The 24,279-nt window shown below is 46.8% G+C and overlaps 2 protein-coding genes across 3 annotated transcripts; one reads left to right on the top strand and one right to left on the bottom strand.

Annotated features, from left to right (window-relative positions):
* Window positions 1-154: 154 nt before the first annotated feature.
* Window positions 155-3,601, top strand: LOC148397402 (guanine nucleotide-binding protein subunit alpha-14-like). The gene is made up of 7 exons (XM_088377162.1): window positions 155-368; window positions 1,208-1,392; window positions 1,451-1,605; window positions 1,863-1,991; window positions 2,063-2,192; window positions 2,768-2,921; window positions 3,185-3,601. The coding sequence occupies exons 1-7, from the start codon at window positions 170-172 to the stop codon at window positions 3,373-3,375; spliced, it is 1,143 nt and encodes a 380-aa protein (XP_088233288.1). The 5' UTR covers window positions 155-169; the 3' UTR covers window positions 3,376-3,601.
* Window positions 3,602-3,649: 48 nt separating this feature from the next.
* vps13a (vacuolar protein sorting 13 homolog A) lies at window positions 3,650-24,279 on the bottom strand. Of its 2 annotated transcripts, XM_088377159.1 has the most exons (76): window positions 24,067-24,279; window positions 23,567-23,610; window positions 23,437-23,479; window positions 23,269-23,364; window positions 22,989-23,090; window positions 22,771-22,880; window positions 22,644-22,703; window positions 22,445-22,504; window positions 22,250-22,330; window positions 22,075-22,132; window positions 21,783-21,910; window positions 21,601-21,707; window positions 21,356-21,527; window positions 21,205-21,267; window positions 20,998-21,136; window positions 20,829-20,923; window positions 20,348-20,490; window positions 20,068-20,269; window positions 19,884-19,998; window positions 19,654-19,790; window positions 19,440-19,572; window positions 19,212-19,329; window positions 19,001-19,145; window positions 18,804-18,912; window positions 18,565-18,740; window positions 18,316-18,475; window positions 18,137-18,216; window positions 18,009-18,068; window positions 17,764-17,950; window positions 17,518-17,634; window positions 17,327-17,430; window positions 17,087-17,254; window positions 16,691-16,998; window positions 16,437-16,584; window positions 16,143-16,302; window positions 15,957-16,081; window positions 15,716-15,885; window positions 15,350-15,600; window positions 15,077-15,261; window positions 14,863-15,006; window positions 14,511-14,720; window positions 14,294-14,437; window positions 14,086-14,190; window positions 13,647-13,799; window positions 13,327-13,585; window positions 13,105-13,265; window positions 12,932-13,035; window positions 12,270-12,570; window positions 12,068-12,204; window positions 11,710-12,004; window positions 11,541-11,645; window positions 11,309-11,455; window positions 11,105-11,236; window positions 10,896-11,029; window positions 10,414-10,482; window positions 9,926-10,058; window positions 9,550-9,607; window positions 9,313-9,484; window positions 9,102-9,255; window positions 8,874-9,020; window positions 8,713-8,794; window positions 8,554-8,623; window positions 8,290-8,404; window positions 8,082-8,195; window positions 7,797-7,942; window positions 7,641-7,722; window positions 7,415-7,528; window positions 7,186-7,261; window positions 6,784-6,947; window positions 6,663-6,708; window positions 6,422-6,545; window positions 6,226-6,340; window positions 5,228-5,313; window positions 5,018-5,141; window positions 4,762-4,836; window positions 3,650-4,693 (listed from the first exon to the last, which is right to left on the bottom strand). In XM_088377159.1, the coding sequence occupies exons 1-76, from the start codon at window positions 24,164-24,166 to the stop codon at window positions 4,643-4,645; spliced, it is 9,807 nt and encodes a 3,268-aa protein (XP_088233285.1). In that variant the 5' UTR covers window positions 24,167-24,279; the 3' UTR covers window positions 3,650-4,642. The 2 variants fall into 2 exon arrangements, with proteins under 2 accessions (XP_088233285.1, XP_088233286.1); XM_088377160.1 differs by lacking the exon at window positions 10,414-10,482.

Raw genomic sequence — 24,279 nt, 5'->3', positions numbered from 1 at the left:
CAAAAACTCTTTAAATTTTATCATGTCATTACGTTGGTTTTAAGTACAATATTAAGGCGCAATAACATTTTTTATTTATCTTAGCTGGAACTGATTAATGGCATTTCCATTCATTTCAATGGGAGAAGATGACTTTCATCAAGGCATTGTTGCCCAGTCGCCACACCTTATGTTTATTCAGGCCCTTCCTCCCGCGAGTGAGGAAGAGGAGAGCACGACAACAGTCGCAAGTGGACGAGGGTCAAACATGGGAGGATGCTGCATGTCGTCCGAGGCCAAAGAGAGGCAGCACATCAATGACGAAATTGAAAAGCAGCTCAAGAGGGACAAGAAAAACTGTCGCCGGGAGCTCAAGTTGCTCCTCTTAGGTGAGATTGAAAAATATTTTTGAATTGTGTGCTCAGGCCATGATGGTCCATTAACCCGCTGAGTATATGGGAACACATTAAAGTTCACTTTTGATGAACATAGTTTATTGTAGTGGGGCTGTGGTATAAAAGCTCTTTGTAATCATTTGACCCTCTTGTAGCGCTGCTTTTGAATTCAATTTTACTATTTTGTTTGTTCAATCAACCTAGTTTCCCTTCCATAGAAATAAATGTGAAAATTCCCTCAAAACTTAAATAAAATTAAAATCTGCAAACGCCGGAGGAAAACATATTTAACCTAATTTCATTCTTATTTCATAAATAATCTTACTACAAAAGGTAACTTTTTGTTAAAACGGTGACAAGCGCCTTTGGAGGGAGTCGAGGCCTGGGCTGGTGGTGTGTTGGAGGACCGCATAGCTGCTGCGGCTGGCCCTCATGCAAACGCATGCAAATGAACCCTTCAAGCTACCAGAAGGACGACATGTTACCGTAATAGCTACTATTGAAGTTCTCCGAGCGCAGCAAAACCTCTATTTTGGTAGATTTCATAAAGAAGAACGAGTAAGAATGTGTTTGTTCCAAGCAATTTGACTTCATTCAAATGAATGCTTGTTTGCTCAGGTGGCAACTTTTCTTAAGCTGTCCAAATGCAAAGCTTTGGTGGGGTGGGGTGGTTACCATAGCAACCGTACACATGCAAGCAAAAATATCCTTTCCTCTCGCTCCAAAGAAAAGCATGCAAAGTCGGAAAGTTCAAGAAATAAAGTATTATCGCAACTGATGATCATAAGCAAAAATCACCAAAAAGGTGTGACCGAACCAAAACTTTGCCCCAGGCACGGGTGAGAGTGGTAAGAGCACCTTCATCAAACAGATGAGAATCATCCATGGAGGAGGATACAGCGAGGAGGACAAACGCAGCTATGCTAAGCTGGTCTACCAAAACATCTATACGTCCATGCAGACCATGATCAGGGCCATGGAGACCCTGCACATCCCCTTCCGTGACTCACGCCAGCAGGTAGGAAGGTATCGCTCTCTGCCGCAAACATCATTTGTACATTTCTGCTGTGTGGCAGATGAGTGCCAACATGCTGCTGGATGTGGAGGTGGCCAAGGTGGAGGACCTTGATGGAGAGCACGTGGCGGCCATGGGAAGATTGTGGAATGACGGCGGGATGCAGGAATGCTTTGATCGCCGCCGGGAATACCAGCTGTCTGACTCCACCAAGTAGTGAGACCAAAGACCATCGTCAATATAATTCGATGATCAAAAACGATGAGCAAAAATTCTGACCATAAGGATTCTAATGGCTAAGACATTTCTGACATGAACAAAGATTTGATCAAAAATGATCAGAACGCGCCACAAAAAAAAGTGACAAAATCATCCTGACCAAAACCCATGACGACAATCCTGATTGATCTCATGAAAACCACAACCGAAAAACACTTCAGAATAAAACCCAACCGTCCCGCTTGATCCTCCAGCTACCTCACCGAATTGGATCGGATCTCGCAGGCATCCTACATACCTGACCTCCAGGATATCCTGCGAGTCCGGGTTCCTACCACGGGCATCATCGAGTACCCTTTCGACATGGAGAGCGTCATTTTCAGGTGTGGCTCACCTAACGCCATCTACAAGTGTACGAACACAAACAAAAACTTATTTTTGTGGCTGGTGTCAGGATGGTGGACGTAGGCGGTCAACGCTCCGAGCGAAGGAAGTGGATCCACTGCTTCGAGGACGTCACATCCATCATGTTCTTGGTGGCGCTCAGCGAGTACGACCAAGTTCTGGTGGAGTCCGACAATGAGGTGAGGGCGTGGCATATGTCGAAACAAAAACATCATTCAGGGTTTTAAAGTAGGGTTTCATTAGGGTTTCAAAGTAGGGCTTAAAGCTAGGGTTAGGGTTTCAAAGTAGGCTGTCACGGAACGGATGGAGCAGGGCGTCCAAATGTAGCTTGGACCAGAGTTAATTGGAGAAAACAGAAACAGACTCGGCAAACTGACATGACTTAACAAGATAACGAGAGGACCGACTGACAGGGACGTGAAACGAAGCATGTGAAGACATTAAACGACAACAAGAACCAAAAGACATCAAGACAACATCAACACACAATGATCCGAAGGGCGGTGAGGGGCAGAGAGGATTTATATACACGACAGGTAACAAGCGGCAGGCGAGAATAATCAAACTAATCATGGGCACACAGGAGGGGAGGGGCGAGCAGACAGATAGAAACCAAGACAGAGAACACGGCTGGGGACGAGACGTGACATATGGTTTAAAGTGAGGGCTAGTGTTTCATACTAGGGATGACAAGTTAAAAAAAAAAAAAAAACGCAACGATGACCGAGACCACTGATGTCATGGAATTTGTCAGAACCGCATGGAGGAGAGTAAAGCTTTGTTCAAGACCATCATCACATACTCATGGTTCCAGAGCTCCTCCATTATCCTCTTCCTTAACAAGACAGACATCCTTCAGGAGAAGATCCTGCACTCCCACCTGGCTGACTACTTTCCACAGTTCTCTGGTTGGTTCCTTCAAGAATCATTGCTGCAAATTTAATTAGACCATTCTAATGACCTCTGATAGCTGGCAAATCTATCAAATGAAATTCTTATTAAAAAAAAAGGAAACGTGTTTGCTTTGACTTGGGCAGATCCGCGTCTAGATATTGGCTTTCTCGAATCATAATCGAAAAAGCGAATAGCTGAATAATTCATTGTATTTTAACTGGGTGATGCGTCACTTCATCGGCTAAAATAAAATAATAATCCAATGTGCAATGTTTAGGGCCTCGCCAGGACGCGTTGGCGGCTCAGGAGTTCATCCTGCAGATGTACCAGGAGCAAAACCCGAATAAGGACAAGAAGCTCTACTCGCACTTCACCTGCGCCACCGACACGGAGAACATCCGCTTCGTTTTCGCCGCCGTCAAAGACACCATCCTCCGACAGAACCTCCAGGTCTTCAACCTGCTCTAAACACCTTAACCCCGTTCATATCTTCATTTTTTGTACTCCAGTATATTCCTATAAAACTTGGCATCTATTTAAGCAGTGGTCATCATTAGTGGAAATTTAGATATAGTTTTAAAATACCCCCAAGACATTATTTTTGCGCTTGTTTGATTAGTGTTTATGAATTGTCATTGTCAGCTTTGGGAGATAAAACTTTATATTCATGTTCAATAAACATCCCTATATAATATTTAAAGTTTGGTTTGTGTAGTGTGGAACGAAAAGTAGAAGCAAGCCCTCTAATTATGCATTTATTGAACAGAAAAAAAAGCCACTGCAGTGAATACCTGAAAACATACAACGGCATCAAAATATAAAAAAGCAAAATGTTTTAAAAATGTTGATGATTATGAGTCCCTTCTTTTAAATAGTTTTTTGTCGTAGTAACACGGTTGAAAAAAAAAGGGAAAAAAAATATCTACATGTTTCAAATGAAATGAATAATCTCACATAAATGAAATATCTTCAAATTGAATGGACTTGTTAAAACAAATAAAGCTATCATCCCGGGAGCTTTTGTGATTTATTATTGTTGAAAACTGAAAACATTTTCTTCGAAATTCCAGCCCCCTTCCAAAACTGATGTTTTTACCTCCATATTTGATCAAAAAGGGAAAAAAACATGAAATAAAAGTGTGAATCTCCAAATGTGTATTTTTGTTTACCCAACATCCCCCCCCCCCACCCCACAAAAAAAAACTAACCCAAAAAAGCAGCTCATCTCTGGATGGTGAGCACACGTAATATAAAAACATAAAAATTACAGTCATTATACCCAGTGTGTGAATGGATTTATATATGTATATATCTATATATATTTATGTATATACATTGCCTACAAGATTAATATACAGCAGTTCAGTATAAAAAAATGGCATGCGTTTTAACTTACACACTCCAGAGATTTAGCGTGCGGAAATGAATAAGAAAAAAAAAAAATTGTCGCAGAGTATCAAACGAGTCATTCTGTGAGCGTGCGTCATTAAAAGTCAGGCAGGAAAAAAAAAAAAAAAAGTGACTTTTGCAAATGTTATAAAACTTGCACACACAGTGAACACACAAGGTGAGGTGAACAAACAAAGGCACTGATGGACATGAGCTCTATCGTATATATTTTAGTGTGTGTGTGTGTGTGTTTTTCTTCTATGACTCGTTTCTCTGGTAAGGACACAATGCGGATTAGCACCTCCAGGACATATGCTCAAATGGCTTCCCGTGTCGGTGTCGCCATTCAATATTTCGGTAAACTGTCCCTGGCGTCCTCCAATTTGGCCAGAACCCACTGAAAAGACAACGAGTCAGAACCTCCTAACCCAAGCGAACACGAAGAGGATTATGGCGACCACTCACCGTGGCGATCTCGGGCGTTTTGAAGTTAATGATCTTGCCGAACTCTTTGGCGTGAAACACCGACTTGACTCGCTCCTGCACACGGTACACAAAAACAAAAGTCAAACAGTGATATTAAACATCCTTTTGGAATACAAATGTTGGGGGGGAGGAAAAAAAAAAGAAGAAAGAATGTCAAAAAGCCCTCAACATATGCAGTACTTTTTGATATCCCCCCCCCCCCTCAGTTTTTCAATAAATAAATAACTGCACTCACCTTGGCCTCGATGCGCAGCCGTCGGTTCTCCACAATGGTGGGCGCCTTGGTGAACTCGTCAAACAAGTACTGCCACTCGCAGATGAGCTGACCGAATGTGCCCGTGGTTACGAAGAAAACACCCCTTGGATGGCAAAAAAAAAAAAGCAAGATCATCAAGGGAAGCCATCGATAACGTCACTAATCATCAAGCGGGGAGCGAGTACTTACTTCTTGGTGATCATGAGGAAGTCCGAGTCGTTGACTTTAGCGTGAGCAAAGTAACGGTACTTAGCAAAACGACCGTTCTCGATTTTCTGTAGAGAGAGACATAAGGTACAAATCACACCTACGCTAAAACGACTATTTGCAGCGAGGTCTTGCGGCCTTGTCGGTAGGGTTGAGAAACAAAGACGATGAGTGGCAGGTGAAGGTTCGAAATGTTTATTGAACGAAATGGTGGGAAACTGAGACAAGATGGAAAACAACAATGGAACATGGCAAAACAGAAATGGTGAAAAGCAAAAGGGTAAAAATCACCACACGTGAAATGGAATATTACAAGAACGCAAATACAATAAATGTATCTCACCCTATCAAGAATTTTGGCAGGACAAAAATAATCTCACTGTGCTTAACCAATCGGTTTTAGAGAAGCCCCGTGAAGTGCGTTACTGCAAATGCTTTCAGTGACTTCTTACTCCCTTCATTGAAGAGTAAATAATTGTCAATTTATTATTTTTTTTTGGGAGCACGGCGCGCTATCTGTCTTCCTCATCCTCACAATCCTCCTCCTCCTCCTCCTCCTCCTCCTCCTCCTCATTCTCATCACCACAATCATCGTCATTGTCAGTGACGTCACTGAGGTTCAAGCTACTCTGTGGGTATGACAAGAAAAAAGGTGGTCAAGTAAGAGACACGACGAAACAAAACCGTTGGGCCACGACCACGGTCCGCAAAGTCACTCACTAACCGTCTGATCAAACCTCTCAAAACAGCGTCGTAATGACCAAAATCACCATTCTGACCTCAGAACTTCTCAAATCCATCGAAGGCAAATTCCGCCCCTTAAACTTAAGTGTCAAGTGGCATTGGAAGCATTGCGGCGTAATCGAATATGCGTAGGGCGATGACTAAGTGACCTCATTAACTGCCATTGACTGGGCTGCCAGTTAAAATCATTGACGTGACCCAGCGCACGTGGGTCTCGGTATACAAGGGGGTCCTACCTGAAGCATTTGACTTCCGATGCCCTCCCTCTGCTTATACGGCCGTATCACGCCGTCTTCGTGGATGAAGCGAGGGGGGCGCAGGGATTGGATGTCCTGCGATGTCTCTGCCGCCCTAAAATGGCCGCGCAAAATTCCATACGCGGGTTAAACGAGCGCGTGACCCACTCTGCAAGTTGTTCTCAATTGGACCAACCTCTTGATGCCTTGGAAGGCGCTGCTGGCCATGTCGATGATGCCTCCGGTGGGCCTGGCGACGGCACCCACCAGGCCTTTGCCGACTCCTTTGAAGAAGCCCGCCGCGCCTTCCTTTTGGGCTCCTGAAGAGCGACGCCATTTGACACACTTTTAAAAGACATTGTAAAACTTTCGCTGCCAGTTTCGCTGACAGTTGAATGAACGGCTAAAAAGTGCAAACGTAATATAGCCTAGCAAACCTTTAATGGGTTTGGTGACAATGCCTGTTATTCCGCTGACAAATCCCTGACAAGAAAAACATCCCAAGTTAGCCATTGCTTCTTGTCAACAGTAAACATGTCGTAGTGGTGCAATCTGTACCGAGACCAATCCTTTGCCACCCCTGGTGAGCCCCTCTCGGATGCTACTGGGCTGCTTGTTCATGGTTTCTCGCCTCTTCTGCTGGTACTCTTCATCCATGGTTATGGCGGCCACGCCCTTGGCCATGGCGCCCGTGATCCTGGAGGCAGCACCTGCTATGCCCCCTGGGGTGTGCACAGGTTTCATAGATTATCAACTAGTAGTCATAGTCAACTAAAATCGAAATGGTCTTCAAATACCCCCCCCCAAAAAAAACCGCATTAAACAACTTTTTAGACATCAGTTCATTTCATGAAATTAGACTAAAATTTGAAGACATCTTATATTGTCAATATATTGAACAAATCCATTGAAAAAGGGCTAAAACCAGAAATCAATCCATTGTAAATCATACTCGCTTACCAACAGCTCCTCCTACGAGGGCCTTCACTCCGAGCGCCATCCCTTCCACAAACTCCTCCGGCCCCTGGATCGCGCCCTGGGGAACACCAAAATGCAAACGTAACCACGTTAATACAACTGTGCACATTCATTGGACACCATTTTGAGTTTTTGTCATCCCAATGGTGGGAAAAAAAACCCAACTTTGCCATACGGTACGGAAACGATGCACTTGGACTTTCCTTCTTACCTGATAGGGCTCGTAGAAGAAGGCCTCCACTCCCTCAGACAGCCCTCGGATCAGACCGAAGGGATTACCCAACACATCTAGGCCCAGCACCAGCACATACATTTGCTTGATTGCCTGAAATATACCGTGGTACCTTGTCTTACAAGTTGAATTCATTCAGGGGCCACATTGGCATTTCTCAGTGCAACTTGGAATAAAAAAAAAAATGAAAGATCACCATGGTTACCTGTTTGGAGTAATGCCTGACGACTTCCCACTGGAGCTGCTGGGTGGTGCGGAACTGGAACGTCAACTCAAAGAAAGCAAGCCTGACGCAAACGACATTGGATAGTGAGGCATCGATGATGTGACTTTTTTTTGGTCGCGAATCATCGGCGCATACTTGAAAACGACATCTTGCACATCGGTGAGCGTGGCGCCGATGCTCTTGAGCAACAGGTTGAGAGACTGCACGGGGATGAGTTCCCTTTCCCTCTTTTCCTTCAGGCCGTCCTCGCCGCCCGTGCTCAGAGAGAAACTCAAGTGGAGCTGGCAAAAAAAAAAAAAAAAAAAAAAAAAAAAGCCTCAGGAGATTATTTTTATGTGCAAAATTAAAGTTTTTTTTTTTTTTTTTTTTTACCGGCTGGAAAAAGACAAAAACAAGACAGAACACAAATTAACACCGTACCTTGATGGGGGAAATGTGGAAGTACTCGTAAAGGCTGATGGGCGTGTTATCAGCGGCGGAAACGTGGTTCAGCTCATTCTTTATATACTCCACATCTTTCTCAAAAAGTTCCACCTTAAAAAAGAAAAAAAGCAAAAGCATCAAACGTGAATAAACACAAGTGCTCAAGCCGTAGGTCCAACGATACGAGTTGAGGACCGGACCGGACCTCCTGTTGGACGCTGGTGATGTTGGCGTCCTCTGGGGTGAACAGGTCCAGGATTGCATAGAGGAAGCCCAGATCCAGTTTCAGATCCATTTCTTGGATCAGCACCTTGAAGTACCTGAGGAGAAAGTGAGCGCAGTAAAGTAGTGCATGTGTTGCTATGGTCGGTTCAATAAAGTGACTAAAAGTGAGACATTACAACATCGTACATTCTAACTAATAATGATAAGAAATATCATAAAATTAAAAATGAGCTCCTGTTCTTACTTGATGCGGGAGATGTTAGAGTGGCCTGCTGCCCTGGTGACAATGCTGAGATCAGTCAGAGGCTTGGGTTCTGCGAGAAATGGCAAAATACGTCAAAAGAGACAAAAACAAGGAATAAGGAGGGGGGGAAAAAACAAACAAACGGTGAGCTCAACAGACCTGAATCCATGGTGACGGACTTTGGAAGCTTCACCGGGTAAAAAACGAAGGGGAAGATGGCTCCTGGGAGCTGATTCTGGATCTGTGCCACATACGTCGTCGATAATACAATGAGGACACTTTTTGTAGTAAGTTGTCTTCGCAGTGACGGGGAGTCTGACCTGGATGTGATGGATTTGGACCCGGTAGGCACTCTGGCGAGGCGAGACGCGGTACTCCACATTGACGGCCGGAAGAAAGTGCCTTCTGAGAGGGGCGTCGCACGGCTGCAGCAATCGCATGTCTGTTCCGTTGGGTGACAGGCACACCTGCCGGATAATGGACATATGGTGAGAGCTATATCAAAATAGTTAGCGATATATAGTTATCCATATTGATACGTGTGTGACCTGGAAGCTGTTATCCAGGTCGACGATGGCTTTGTCGACAGGCCCGGATTCAATGTACTGCTTGAAGTGTTTCTCCAACATCTTAGCCGCCTCGGCGCTCATGGGCTTCCAGCGGTTCTTCTTCTTGGGCTTCAGTTCCCACACCACATCAGAACTGCAACAGAAGGATAGGGGTGGGCACAAAAACGCGACGCGGTACCGGGAGACGTACCTGGTGATACCGATGTAGGAGACCTCCTGGCCGCTGCTGTTGTTGACCAGCGAAACGCCCACGTTGTAGAGCGAAAGTACGATTTCCTGCTGGGCCAACTGTGCCTTCTCGCTCTCGCACAGCAGATTGTAGATGCGCCGCTCCTCGGTGAACAGCACCGTGCGCTGAAGACCTTGGGGAACACAGCCGCACATTTCTTTCGGGACTCTCTTGCCAGACGTGCAGTATTGATTTTACCTTCGTAGAGGGAGACCACAAAAAGTTTGCCTTCCTCCCCCAAGTCCTCATGCAGATCCTGTGGATGCGAGAAAGCCAGGAGGGTTGCAACACACTCACATGCTCATTTGAAATGCACCTGTGGCTAAAAAGCAAAGCGTGGAGAGTCTGTGTGCAGTCAATGAATAGCGTCATCATTGATAACAGACTCTCAAATATACACATATATTGCTTAATTTCTTGACTCTTTGTATTATTAATATGATTTTTTTATATTATTATTTTATTATGAATCATGAATGATTATGATGATGATTATTAATAGTATTATTAATTATCATTATTGTATAGCTACAGCAGCAAGTTTTTTTTTTTTTTTTTTTTTTTCTCCATGCACCTCTTCGCTTTTAAGCTTCCCACTGTATTTGCCGCACATCCAGCAAAGTTCCCGGGAACCCGTGGGCTTGTTCCAAGTGTAATGCACGGCTTTCCCCGCCTCCAGCTCTTCCACTTCTTCGGGCTTCTGGGAACTGCGAAAGGCCAAGAAAAGACATCAAAGACGGGAAATCACATCATGATCAGAAAAAACAAAACAAAACAAAAAAACCTCCTAGGATGATTGGCAAACGACAGCGAGCGCGTCATGCAAACGAAATGGGCCACCATTTGACAGACCCCTGAGCCACCAAGAATGTACTACCATGGAAAACCCTCCGATCCAAAGAAGCGGTCTCAAACATCCTAACAAAGAGGAATTGACAGAGCTGACCAGTGAAAGATGCAAGAGAAGCAATTCCGCCGGAAGATTCTCATGATTTGATATTGATGATGATTTGACACCAAGTAACGCGTTAGATGAGTTCACACTTATTCCTCCTTTTCTACCTGTCCTCATCCACTGAGAAAGAGAGGTCCAGCAGCTCATTGGGCACCCATGCTGACTCTGTCTGTATGCTGCATAACCCACAACACACACACACACACACACACACACATACACAAAGCAGATGAACACACTTGAAAAAATGAGCTCAACTCGCTGTAGAAATCTGCTACACTTCTTTGTATACACTCGATTGTCTTGCGCTTGTATTACGGAGGTGGTAGCAGGGCCTTGCGCCTTATTTTGTGGCGCGCTTTCGAAGCATTCTTATCTACTTGATGTTCAGCGTCGTGGGAATGCCGTTACACTGCAAACCGAAGTAGCGACGAGCAAATCCTCGTACCTTTTCAAACGGTGATGAGGGATCATCGAGGTGCAGGCTAAAAGCATCGCAAGTAAGAGTTGCGGCTTCAAAACAAAATGGCCGACTTGGATAATAATAATGAAATGGCAGTTGACATATTTCTGGCTGGCAATGTCTCACCTCTGATAGAACTGCAAAGTTTGGTCTTTAGTGTGGTTGATAATAAGGAAAGGGGCCGCGCCATCGTGGTAGTCGGAGAATCGGATGGTGGCCGAGTGCTCCGATACGTTGACGTCGACGATGATCCCGCCCACCTGAGACAAAAATGATCACAATTGAAGATAATGTTTCCTGTGAAGTCGGCCGCTCGTCCATTTTGTTGTCCTTACGTTGTTATCCAAGTGCAGCAATAAGCAGTTCTCCGGACGCGAGAAGTTGATCACGCGTGGCGGAGACAGACAACCTTCTACTTTCACTTTCACGAGTTTGGCATCATTTTCCGGCCAGAAGGGAATGGCGGACTAAAAGATGAAGAAAACAGACAATTTGGAATGACTCACCTTTTGATTGTCAATATGATGGCAGGCTCTGACCTGTTCAGGCGGGACCACGGTCCAGCTCTCCTGGCCCTCCTCGCATATAAAGATGGTCTGCTTGGTCCGGTTGACCAGCAGGTAGAACGGCATGAAGGTCACGATGCGGGTGAGACTGAAGCTGCTGGTGTCGATCTTCACCCCAACCTGACGGATGACGGAGAAGTGAGACGAATGGATCAAAGGTTGTTTTGCTCTTTTTGAGCGGGATGGTATCTCAGCTGACACTCACCAGATAATCTTTATACTGGCCTTTGCATTTCACATCTCCGTAGCTCCCGACGGTGTCCAGGGAAAAATCATCGGAGTGTTCGCTTTCCGAGATCATGAGGCGAACCTGAGCGAAACGAGAAATACGATTTCAGCTTCGTAATGGTTGAATTCCTCAACGGTCGACTTGCCTTGTTGTTCTTCAGGAAGTAACGAGGTTTGAAGGAGAAGAGCAGCGGCATGTCGTAATCCAGCGGGTGCTTGCGGTGGATGTCGTCCGCCTTGTACTGCAGCAGCCTGCCCGTCTTGTTCACCATCCAGTACGGCGAGTGGATGGCCACCACCGTCTGGCCCTGCTCGTACTTGACGTGCACGGCTATGTCCAGCTCGACCCGCCGCCTCTCCGTCCCCTCGCAGACGTCGTCCTCCTCCAGGCGGAGGGACTGGAACACGATGAAGGTGATCTCCTCCTGCTCGCTGCGGAGGCTGTTGAAAAAAAGATGCTTTATGACAAGAAACTAGAGAACCGTAGACTATTTTTTTTCAGACCTGTACTGAGCAGACCAGTCTTGAGCGAGGTAGTCAATCAGGCAGAGGTCCAGGCTGGACCGGTCGATAACGGCAGTGTGAAGTTGGGCGGAGTGGCCCGGGTTCAGCGTGGACTCCGGCCCGCACTCGCTACCGTCCTGTTAAGTAGATTCGTCGCAGTTTAGTCTTTTTGTAAGTACGCAGACTCTCAGAACAGCCATACGTTGAGTTTGTAGGTGACGGGGTAAGGCAGCAGATTTCGTAGCAGGACGCAAGGCCACAAATGGAGAACAAAGGGCACGTCAAAGTTGTCCCCAACGCCGCCAGTGTCTTTGAACGTCACCGCGTCCTTCACAGGCACGATGTTGACCGTCAGCACGCCGCCCAGGTTGCCGCTGCGGCGGCACCGTTGCTCAATGTGAGCTTTGGGCTGCTGGAGGTCCATGTCGTCGTAGCTGAAGCCCTCAGAGCACTCAAACTGGTCGCCACCTTCACCCGTGACGGGCTGGAGGCTCAGCTCAGACCTGAGAGGAAAGGAAAGTGCGACTCAGGGATTCGCCACACTAATTGAAAGCATACTTTGGCTTTTTTTTTTTTTTTTTTTTTTTAGAAATATATAATTTTTTGGGGGCTTTTTTTTTTTAATGTAATTTTTTTTTCTGCTGCCAATGAAAATAAAATCCACGCCGTCTTTGACAAACCTTTGCTCCGCCCCTAACAACCAACAAAAGCCAGACTTGCCGTGATGACCAATCATTTGCATGGAACAGGACCAGGTAATGCTAAGTGAATTCTTAGGGCTACTTTAATGAAAACGTGTCACCTATGTGTTACTAAGACAATTGTGAACTGTTTTAGATTGTGACAAAATGTGTGTTCACTTACCTGTACGAGTCCAGAGGGACACAAAACTCCTCCGTCGGTAACGACGTACCCAAATACGTCGAGCCCTCGAACACTTTAAAGGGGATGTCGAAATGGTTGATGATCTGGGGGGGGAAAGAAAAAAAAAAAATGAAAAATACTCTGATGTATAACACACGTCTGCGTCGTGATACCTGGAAAGGCGAGCGGATCTTGATGTACTTGCTGCCTTCCGAGGAATAAACCTGACACACCAGGAAGCGGGTGACCCCCGACACCTCGTGCATGACGCTGTACATTCTCCGTCCGACCTTGATCAAGGGGATCATGCTGGCGGACGTGTGGCCCGCTGGAGCTGGACCAAACGGCACAATGTCAGTACACAATGCATCCGAGAAATGATCGGTTGGACGTACTCGGCTGTATGTAGTAGTCCTTTTCGTTCAGGGAGGTCATTGCCGAGAACTGGTCCGATTCGGTGGTGACGGAGTAGTCCATCCCGAGCGTTTGGCCGTCCTGCAGCTCGACCGTGTGGTCGTTGCTGTGCGTGGCGACGGGGGAAAACATATCGCTGTACTGGACAAACACGGGCAGGCCCAGGCGGTTCTTTACGACAAACGGAGCCTCGTCTTTCTGGAAGCACTCGGCCGTCTCCTTGGCGGCCTCGGCGAAAGCCTGCGGCGAAGGAATGCGGTCAAAGATCTCCAGACGATGTTGGATATTTTGCACTTCTCACCATGCCCAGGTTGCTCAGCATGGCAAGGCCACATTTGGAGAGGGTGATGTTGAGCTGGTCCATGCTGCTGATCACAATGACAGTCTTGTAGTCTGGGACGTTGTAGTCCACCTCATCTGCCCACTCCACGTTCTTTAAGGGCTTTGTTTTCATCTGCTTGTACAAATCACAAAAAATCGGTCCAGGTTGATTGAGTTCAACCTACGTAAAATCCGTATTTTCAAGTAGAAAAAAAAATACTAATTTGCTAAATTCAGAATACTGCCACAATTGACCAAAGTCGAATAATTATTAGTGATGAGTAAATGACGCGGAGAAAATCCAGATTTTTTTTTTTTTTTGAATAAATAATTTTACCAAGCCAGCAGTCAGTAACGTTACAAGACTGCGTACGTCTTGTGCGTGCGTGCGTGCAGGCAGGGCGTGTGTGTATAACTACGTTAAATTCCAGTCTCCAGGGTCTCCCGGGTCCATCTCTCGTCTCATCCTCTAATGGCTCCAGCAGCGGCTCCCACACTCCCACCACCTCGTTGTAGTAATGGACCTGAACATGATCATGAACGTGAGCGCTACCTTGCTGAGCTCGGCTCGAATAAAGCAATAAATCAAAGCAGGAATTAGATTTGAACTCGTGTCATCTGCCATACCTCTAAGTTCAGCTCACTCCTCAAGTTGATGAGCGTGGACCAGTTTTTGACATCTCCTTGGAAGGAGGATTTTGCTAGAAGCATGGGCACGGTGCGGTGCCCCACCCCGGCCTCCAACGTCACGCAGATTGATTTGATGTCCATCTGAGAAGGAAGGACGGACGGACAGCCCGTCATGTCAAAATTTCAGTGGAGCTATTTCAATGGAGGCTTTTACCTTAAGCGACTCCCCCTGTGGAATCAATGGGGCCGCAGCTTTCGTGCTGGCTTCTCCCTGCTCCTCCAGGAACCACAGTTTGAGCTCCTTCCAGCCCCGTTTCTCCCACATGTTCACAGGGACGGGACTTTCGAGCGCCTCCGCGGTCTCTTGGGTGGGTGTCAGGGCCGAGTGGATGGAGAGGACCGTCTTGATGATAATGGGTGAAACCTGAAATTCCATCAAGTGCACATATTTTCCCATGGAAATATCCAGCAATAAAATCCAATCAAATACAATTTAAAATAACGATAAATGAAATAAAAAAATCAAATTGAATCCACGTCAGCGGCATCAGTCAGCGCTCACCAACCTTGAGTGTGAGCGAGTTGATGGAGATGTCCATAGTTTGCGGAGACGTCGGCGTCTGACAACTCTGAAAGGACACCTGGCATGGCTGCAAAACCGTGGTCACGTTGTGAAGCCTCTTCTCCCTTAGGAACGGGCAGGCCACCACCTAAAATGAACGTAGAAACGGCCGGCGCCGTCCAAAAAGGCTCTCCGGTACCACGCAAACGGCGTCGTACCTTGAGGTCTTTGATGTCGGCCGTCATCTTTGAGCTCTCCTCGTCGTTTGTGATGACTACCTCGCACTGCGTGGTCATCACCAACGCCAGCCCGTCGGCGCGCGTCAGGTCGGCCACAAAAACGATCTCCGGGTTTCGCACCACCACGTTCATTTTCGACTTGGACACCTTGGTTGGAGCAGGAACTGAGCCGGGAATACCGAAAAAGACAAGTCGTGAGCAATCACAGGGGGAGGCGTCCATCCATCTGGAGTTTGTCTCAAAGCCACTCACTTGATTCCTCTGGCTGAGCGGGGGTGTTGTTGTTATCTACCGGCGCCGGGATGTTCTTGGCTCGCGGCTTTTCGGCAAAACCCTCCTTGATGGCGTTGAGGAAAATATCCGTCACGGTGAGGAGGAACTCCATGCTGGCGCACAGGTACACGTCTTGAACCACCGTGTCTAAGGCGCTGCCTTCGTGGCTCTGCCGGTAGGTGACCTCCACCATCATGTTCTTTTCCGTTCCGGGACGCATGCCCATCATCCTAAAATGGGGAAAAGCTTGCTCGATGAACTAAACTGTTTCAGCCAGGCCCGGGAATTAAGCGCAGTAGCGAAGGATTTGTACGTTCTCATGTGCCACCGCTCTTATTTTGTTACCTCGGGCTGACCGTCTTGCTATTTGGCCTCTTGTCATCGAGGAGGCAGGTAGACAATCGGACGGCGGCCTTCATGGAGCTGTCGGAGTACATGGTGAAGGAGGTGGAGATGGTGCCCAGGGTGAACTCGCCGAGTTTCAGTTCATCGTTGTGCGGCTCCAAATGGAGAAGCTAGTGAAGATGGCGACAGTGAGCGATCCCAACGCGCCAATCACGGCACGCCTCGACTTTGACCTGATCACCTCGTTCACGTTGGGCTTGAACAGGACCAGCGCCATGGAGTCAATCTTAAAGTCTCCTTTCATGCTAGTCTTCAGCTTGACGGTCTTCTGCGTCTCCACCACGGCTGCCGTCACCACCGTGTTGCCTAACATAACGGAGAATGTCAAAGAGGCTTTCGCTCACTTTGTGGACTTCTGAGGACTTACCGTTGGGTCTGTCTGCGTTTCCGGAGCTGGGCTGCTCCTTGTCAGATGTCGAGTCTTCAGCGGGGGCGGGCGCAGAGGCGGTGACAGTGCCAGAATTCTCCGAGAGGTTTTCACTGAGAGTCCGGAAGATAACCACCATGTCATCCTGGCTGAGGTTCAACTGTTTGGCGAGAGACACAAACCATACGAAGAAAAACTTTTTCTCTCCACCGAGCACAGTAGGTTCAAAAGTTTTTTTTGCAGCCCAGAACGTATGACACTGAAAAGTGTCAAAAACTAAAATGGATTACTTACACTCAAAGGCATCAGGTGAGCGGTGATCTCAATGTCGGGGATGCTTTGGTACCAGTTGGACGAAAGATTCCTCTGAATCTCCACTTCCAGGCTGATTGGTTGCAACAGGTTGCTTTCACCCCGAAACACTCCATTAACGAATGTTGTCCTGCATTCAAAAAATGAAAACAATAAGAATGATTACGACTTGGCCCTTACAGCAAGATGTTTGTTATTTCTCTGCGAACCTTGCTTGCGCAAAGTGCAAATCATACCGATACATCTTTAGATCCGTGAGCTTGACTTCCATGATGTCCACCACCGGTGGGATCTTGCTGTGACTCTTGGAAGGCTGCATGGCAAAGTGATTCTTGACCGCCAGGAAACCTAAATCGGCCACCAGGACGTTGGGGGACGAGGACGACTGCGGCACAAAGATGACGGGCGCTTTGAAGCGGACGTTGAGGGCCACGCGCGTGCTGCGCTCCGACAGCTCCTTCACGCCCGACGCCGCCTTTTCGGCCGCCTGCTGGGTCACTTCGGCGACAGCCTCTTTGGCCTCCTGGAAGTTGTTTACGAAGGCCTGTGGGAGCGGAGCGAAAAAGTGTTCCACTCCAGTGATGGAAGACCAAAAAAACCCCCCCCCCAAAAAAACCCCACACGATTCTCACCAGTATGGAGGACAAGAACTTGTTGAGGAAGACGACTTGGATACATCCCACTGTCAACGTGACCGAGGTGTCAACCTGAGACATGTCGAGGTAGGCGTCGCCTTCTGTGGCGTCTGTGTGGTTGATCATCTGGAAGGCAAACACCTCCCTGTCTGCGATGGACACGGCCTGAGAGCGGAGACAACAATAGAAAGTCAAAACGGCAGCCATGACGGTTGAGAGGAGAAGAACTCGCAGTACCTTCTTATAGAAGGCCGTCTCGTCACAGTCAAACACGATGATGTTCTTCAGATTGGCCAGGACCTTCATCTCTCGCTTCCTCATCAAAACCTCAGAAACCAGGCCTGACGAAGACAAGGGGACAATTTTGGGAAAAACTACAAATGATTTTTGTAGACCAAGCAAGAAAATGCTCCATTTCTAAATGATACCTTCGATTCTGATCTCCGAGATCATGGATGTCTGCCCTCGAATGTAAACCTTCAGAGAGCGGAGATCGGCTCGGAGGTGCATGTTGATGACGGCCGCTGCCTTGGAATTCTTTGGTACTGTGAGAGCGGATGGACTCGTTAAAAGAGGGGGAAAAAAAAACGGTTTTGACACAGAGGGTGGGTCTGAAAAGTATGCACGTTTATGTTTCCTCTGAATCAAATAATTTCATTCAAAGTTCCCATTACTTTTTCTCTTGGCAACGGTGGCCTCCTTCTTGCCCTCCTCCAGCTCCTCTTCCTCGGGAATGACGGCCAACTCCTCCTGTCCGGGCTCCTCCTGCTGGGTGGACTGCGGCATCAGTCCGCTGAGGTAGTTCATGGTGTTGAGGAGCGCCTCCGTGTGGAGATTCACGTCCAGAGACGAGAAGGTCACCTGACGGCAAGCACCGGACGTCATTGGAGGACGACCGTAAGACTTTACCCGACTTTACCTTGATGACTTTCTCAGTGTTGTTGTGCAGGGACTTGAACTCAGGCCCGTTTTTGTCAGCCTAAAAGCACATCAATGGTTAGAAAGAAAAAAAAAAAAAAAAACTTGGGAAATCATCTTACAACTTACATTTATATACTCCAGCGTAAGCATGTCGACCTCGGTGTTATCCAAAGTAGTGATGAGTTGAATTTCCTTGTTTTGCGAATCTACATAAATGGGAGCAAGCAAATATAAAGAGCAAATATTATATATATTAAATATTTGACACAGCAGGACTGCCACTTTTCAGGGCCAAAAAAACTTACCTGTGTATTCGGGACATCTGAGACAGATCTCCTTGAGGTAAGTGTTGGATGTCATGTCAAAGGTGCGTATTTTCAGCTCAGTGCCCAGGCCCTCCACCTCCAAGTGGAGCACGGGCACCTCCTGATAGCTACCAGTGAGGCGACACAACTGGACGGAGAACTAGAAGAAAAAAATGGAAATGCTGACAATTAGACAGCTCGCGATGTCACAAAAATTCAGGATAGCTCACAGAGAGCCAGCCGCATTACCTCGCTGATTTCAAATGCCATGAGAAAGTCGGTCATGTTCTTCGGACGCTCCTCCGGCGCCGGACCCTTCCGTCTGTTCAGGTCGGCGTAGCGCAGCGGCATGGGATTGTCGAATAAGAACTGCTGCCCCGTGACGGGAGAGCTGGGGGCGTCGTAGAACAAGTCTTCTTCGGACCCTGAGGGCAACAAAAGCATTGAGCGAGTGCAATCGTAAATGACGTGGGGTTGTCCGAGCTCACCGAGCGAAGAAATGCTGATGGACTCGCACGACTCGAAAAGCATAGAGGAGCGTTGGTCGGCCAACTGCAGACGTCTCTTCATGGAAAGCTGCGGTGTGAACTGCTTGGACTTGGAAGGAGACGGTACGCGTTATGTCAACATGTCTGAATGTGTGATAGTAATATTTAACTTTTCCCCAAGTTGGTGTTGCCCTCACCCTTGAATGCGGGGGCGCGCTAGCATTGGGCGGAGCCGGATTCGTCTTCGGCCGCGGGATGCTCTCCACCAACTCGAGAACATTTCGAAGTTTAATGTCGGAGATTCGGAGGGAGAGCAGAGGGAGCTCTCCGGACAGTTTGTATCTGTTTATGTGGGATTAAGACGCAGTCAACGGGTGCAATTTTGGTCATCATCATTTGTACACTTACTTTGCCATGCGCGAGTCTTTGACCACCATGGCCCTGCTGAACTCCATTTTCAAATCCACCGGCTCCAAAATATGGAGCGGCGACTGCCTCTGCATGCGAGCCTTTTTCCAGTTGTTGTCTTTAGCGGGGAAAAGATTTTAACAGCGTTTATTTAACTATTCACATAGGATGAATCGCATGTGATCATTTGACTGTATTTGCCAAATTTTGCTTGCTCGTGGCATCTACCTGGTTTACTGAAAAGGAATTGCAGGTTATTGAGCTGGATGTCGAAGCTGTCGTACGCTCTTTGCATGATGTCTTCGATTGTGCTGGAGCACGCCGACAGCTCAGGCAGATTCTTTTTGGACTGACTGGACATCTACGTAGAAAGTCCCATTTTAGAAGCACGTGTTTGGAAATGAGGCTTTAGGAAAACTCCTGGCCGGCAATTTGCCCTCACCTGCAGGTGTCCGAGATCCAGCAACACAATGTTCTGAGTGCCGTCATAGAAGCCCGTCTGTGGGATGATGACGTAAGAGGCCAACAGGTTCACCTTCAGGTCCAGCACCTTCTGAGTCTCGATCACATACATTAGCCCTACCAAAAAAAAAAACAACAACAAATAAACAGATGTTGTTATACGTGAATACGAAGCAACAAAAGGATATTTTTGATGGCTAAGCGACCGACCGGTGGCTGTACGATCTCGGAACTGCTCCAGTTTCATGAGTGTGGCGTTGGTGAGTTCGTCCAGCTGCAGGTCGTCAGGAGGCCTGAAGACCGCGGCCGTGGCGTTCACCGTCATCTGTACGCAGTCAGACATGTTGACACTTTGGTCCGCACGGGACAACAAACGACAGCCGGCTGCACTCACGGCGTCGTAGATGATTTCCAGCGGCTGCGATTCCACAAAGAGCCGCTGATTGGCACGCTGATCCAGAGGGTTGGTCTCGAAAAACAGGCTGAGCAGCGGACTCCCCGTTCCCGTGCCGACCGTCCTTGACGACAGGAGGGTGGGAGCGGGCCGGCCGCTTGCCAGACCCGTGACCTCGAACAAACTGAGCTCGGCTGTGAATCTGCAGAGATTGGGTTTTTTTTTTTTTTTTTTTTCTTTTGTTTTGTTTGTTTTTTGACGGTCAAAGACTGTGACACACTTGATGGCTTGTGCGCCGGATCGTTGCGTCAGGGAAGACATCAGCTCCCCGACAGTCAACTTGATGATCTCGTCTTTGTCTTTGCTGTCCTTGATAGAGACACTCAGCTTCTCCATGTGGAATTGCACCTTCATGTCCTCAAACTAGAAGAGAATATACACAGCAATGAAAGTCTGAAACTCTTAATGGGACAAACGATGCAAAACTGACATTGTTTGTATACAAACAGTTGGATCTCGGTAACGGCTGCTCGCAAATTAAGAGTGAAATTCCGCAAATAAATTTGGTGAACTTAGTATTTTTCCGAAGTGTGCGAGTGAGTGAGCCATTCTAAATGATACCCTATTGTGACGTCACAAGCTGACAGATTTCTATGATAGAATAAACCCCGCCTCTCGCTCAAAGTCAGCTAGAAGACAATAAGCGCGATTAAAATAAAACAGACGGACGGACGAAAGATGAAATTTGTAACGTGACTCACCTCCTTTGGATAAATAGAATTAGCGGCCGTCTCACTGTATCCGATGGCGGCGTAGAGTCTGGCTTTCTCAGCGGAGGTCAACAGCTCATCAAATCCTGTGTGAAAACATATTGATAGAAGGGATGGGCCAAGGAAGTCATGCACCATTTCCTCCACCTCATGACCTTACCTCCTCCTGCGCTCTTGACCTCCTTTGGTTGAGAGTCAGGCTCCGCCCCCCAGTTCCACATCCAGCTCACCCACCCTTGAGACTCCTCTTCCTCCATCTTCAAGCCTGGACGGTAAATACGCAAGCCCGCCTTACTCGCCTAAGGAGACAAAGCAAACGTGTCATATTTGACATGATGCAATGCAATTATGATAGAAATGAGTGTACCTCCACTTCAGCTTGCTGTCTGGCTAGCGTGATGTTAAAAATATCAAGTGTCTTCTCGGGCTCCTGAGAACAGACACACACAAAAAAAATGCTGGCATAGGAATGCATGACCTATGGCGGTGACTTTCCGTTCAATAGATTGTCCGCCTACTTGCAGTTCCTTGAGAAGTTCCTCGCTGGGTTTCTTGCTGGTGATCTTAATCTTGTAGAGCTCGCGGTAGTGCTTGACCAGCTTGCGGTGCCGCTGAATGTGCGGCCACGACCACATGTGGAGTCGGGGCTTCACGTCCACCTCCAGGATGCTCGTGATGGCGTAGTCCCACCTATAAATGCCGCAGCAAAAAAAAATGTACCCTCGTACAAAAGAGGAAGTCCTGTCAGAGAAGAGTGTCTTACCAAATGTTGGCATTGTTGTGAACTAAAACTTCGGGTCTGTATTTTCTGTACGGGAGGTTACGTGACATCAAATCCACCGAGCCCAATAGCTCCAAGATGCTGACGTACTAGAAAGAGGAGCAGTACTTGGGCTGGTTTCTAAAATCATAAACGACACATCAATACAAACACTGCCTACCTACCTGGGGTCTGTTTAGCTCAATGGCCACCTCCCGCAGATTGACCATAAGGTCTACTTTAGGAGAAGAGAAGTCCATGTCTGATTTGGGATTCATGCAAAGCTTTGCATCGGCAGAGATGGGACGGAAAACTGTTGAGCAGCAAAAAAAAAAAGATACATTGCAATCTTGTTTGTGCAACAGATTTATTGCTGAGGCTATTTTATGAATGGATTTTGCCTGATTTTTTTTTTTTTACAAGAAAAATGTGCAGAGGGCTTAACTGGAATTGGTGCAAACGTGTTCTGACACTCACTGAAATCGTGGTCTGTAGGACAGGAGCCTTTGAGGAGCAGGCTATTTTGAAGACATTGCTAAAAAAAGACCAAGAAAAAAAAGCTCCAATGCATTTGTCACCTGCTTAAGTTTTTTTTTTTTTTTAATCTACACAGTGTGACACGTAAAAACAATCTCCAACATTTTTGACTTACCAAAGCCTTGCCCGGGCTGTAATTGGAGAAGAGTACAGAGTTGACATTCCAGTAGGCAAACAATTTGTCCAGCTGAACCAACTGAGAGGAAGGAAGCAGCAATTAGAGCAATGCATGCCCATATAACCATCACATTAGACACTCACAGCGAGAAACTTATAACAGGAGAACAAAAACAAAGAATGTCTTTCCTACCTTGTAGAAAAGTCTGGCATTTTCATCCAAGAGAGTCGGCTTCCAGTCCTCATCGCAGGTCTACGGGAACAAACAAGGGTCAATTTAATATAAAGGTCAGGGTTTAACATCTGAATACTTTCCGTAGCCGCTTGTAAGTAGCGTTGCTCTCACTCTACTAACAATATAACTCGACAAAATGGATGTCAAGTGAGATTACCTGAAGGCTGAGGTTGCTAAGAGAGACTCCGAAGGACAAAGGGCACAGCGGATTGGTGACCTGAGGGAAAGAAATAACTTCTTGTACTTCTTTCCAAAGCACGCAAACCAAAAATGTGAGCACTCACGTCGTCCTCATAGCGAATGTGGATATTAGAGATCTTGACTTGAACATTTTTGATGATCTGTGTGACCAGCTTCTCCACAAAGGTGTCCTGCTTCTCTTTTGTGGGATTCTCTGTCAAGTAAATCAAATTTGGGGGACTGTCAAACTTGGACCCCAAGCTCTGTGTGCAAGACTGATTCCCCCCCCCCCCCCAGCTTTGGGACACAAAGGACTACTAACCGAGCTCTGCGACCTTCAGTTTGGTCTCCTCAATCCTTTGCAGCTCCCTTTGCCGCGCTTCCTGCAGCTGCTTCTCCTCCTTTTCCGCATCGTACTTGATACCTGCAATCATAATAAAGGACTAATCATGCAAGATTTTAGTAAGAGCTTCACTAAGCAGCTTGCTCATACCAAAACTGCAAATTTCAAATATTTTTGGGGTGTATCGGATGGATTCTATTTTATTGATTGCACCATATATAAGACTGATTAACTTTGCAACAAATACAATCTTACATACTTGCTGTTGGCACAATGAGCAGATAGACGCCATCCAGTGTAGCCCGCACCGACTGGGTGTAAAGGTTCTTCCAGGGAATCTGGAGTTCTAGTTGCCCTATCGAGATAAAATTAGTGAGCAAAACTGTGTCTCCAAATGAAAGCAAGACCTTAAACTAATCAATCTCACCTATGTGTCCTGCTCTCACTTTAAAAGGAATGTCAAGCTGACTCTGTGAGAAGTTAAAAAAAAAAAAAATACATAATTGTGTGTGAGAAATATCACATTTCTTCACATGCATTTGAGCCATGCAACTTACCAAAGCATTCTCCTTAATTTCAAGATTTCGAAGGACGGCATCACCTGCAAAAAAATACATATAAATGTAATGTATCGATTGTTACCATGCACAAGCAGCCCTTTAAATGCAGCAAAATTAAGTGTGCACATTCAGTAATGTTACGCTGCCACACGATTATATTTAAGGTATTTTGTTTGTGTGCAAGACTTTTCGCTTGAACTCACAAACTGGATAAGGGTGCGACTCGTATTAATCCTGCAAAACTCGCCCCAGGAATAACTTAGCTTTGCACGGGAAAATGGCTTTGAAAAGAATTGCATATCTGTGAGAACATCTGTTTAATAACTTATCCAGTCCAACAACAGCAATCAGCAGCATTTGAGGGGGGGTCGACAAACTGACAGATGACAGCTTGAGGAGCTCCAAGCTAACGTCAACCCGACACTAGCACGCTAGCTCGATCGGCGCACTATGGCACCGCCTCGCCAAAGAATAACATACAAATCGAGTTGATTTACCTCCCCAGATGCCAAGTTTAAGCTGCGAACTGTCAAGGTTGACCACGTAGTCGCCCAGAAATCTGTTGAGAACGTCTACCACGACGCTTTCGAAGACCATTTTGGAGCGCTTCTCATCTACCTGTCACCATGTTTACATTCAGCCGTCTGACTGCTGCTTTGTACGACGTAACGTGCGTGATGGTGGGCGGGGTCGTGACGTCACGCCCATCC

The sequence above is a fragment of the Syngnathus floridae genome, chromosome 5 (genome assembly GCF_059516105.1).
Source record: "Syngnathus floridae isolate MCC-2025c chromosome 5, RoL_Sflo_1.0, whole genome shotgun sequence".
Taxonomy (NCBI): domain Eukaryota; kingdom Metazoa; phylum Chordata; class Actinopteri; order Syngnathiformes; family Syngnathidae; genus Syngnathus; species Syngnathus floridae.
The sequence above is the reverse complement of the archived record's forward strand: the minus strand, read 5'-3'. Positions and strand labels throughout refer to the sequence as shown.

Coding starts and splice junctions, on each gene's coding strand:
- vps13a (XM_088377159.1), bottom strand. CDS start 24,166: ATGGTCTTCGAAAGCGTCGTGGTAGACGTTCTCAACAGATTTCTGGGC. Junction 23,365..23,436: donor AGTGAGAGCAGGACACATAG/GTGAGATTGATT, acceptor TTATCTCGATAG/GGCAACTAGAACTCCAGATT. Junction 19,573..19,653: donor TGGATCTCGGACACCTGCAG/GTGAGGGCAAAT, acceptor CTTTCTACGTAG/ATGTCCAGTCAGTCCAAAAA.
- LOC148397402 (XM_088377162.1), top strand. CDS start 170: ATGTTTATTCAGGCCCTTCCTCCCGCGAGTGAGGAAGAGGAGAGCACG. Junction 1,393..1,450: donor TCCGTGACTCACGCCAGCAG/GTAGGAAGGTAT, acceptor GCTGTGTGGCAG/ATGAGTGCCAACATGCTGCT. Junction 2,193..2,767: donor TGGTGGAGTCCGACAATGAG/GTGAGGGCGTGG, acceptor GGAATTTGTCAG/AACCGCATGGAGGAGAGTAA.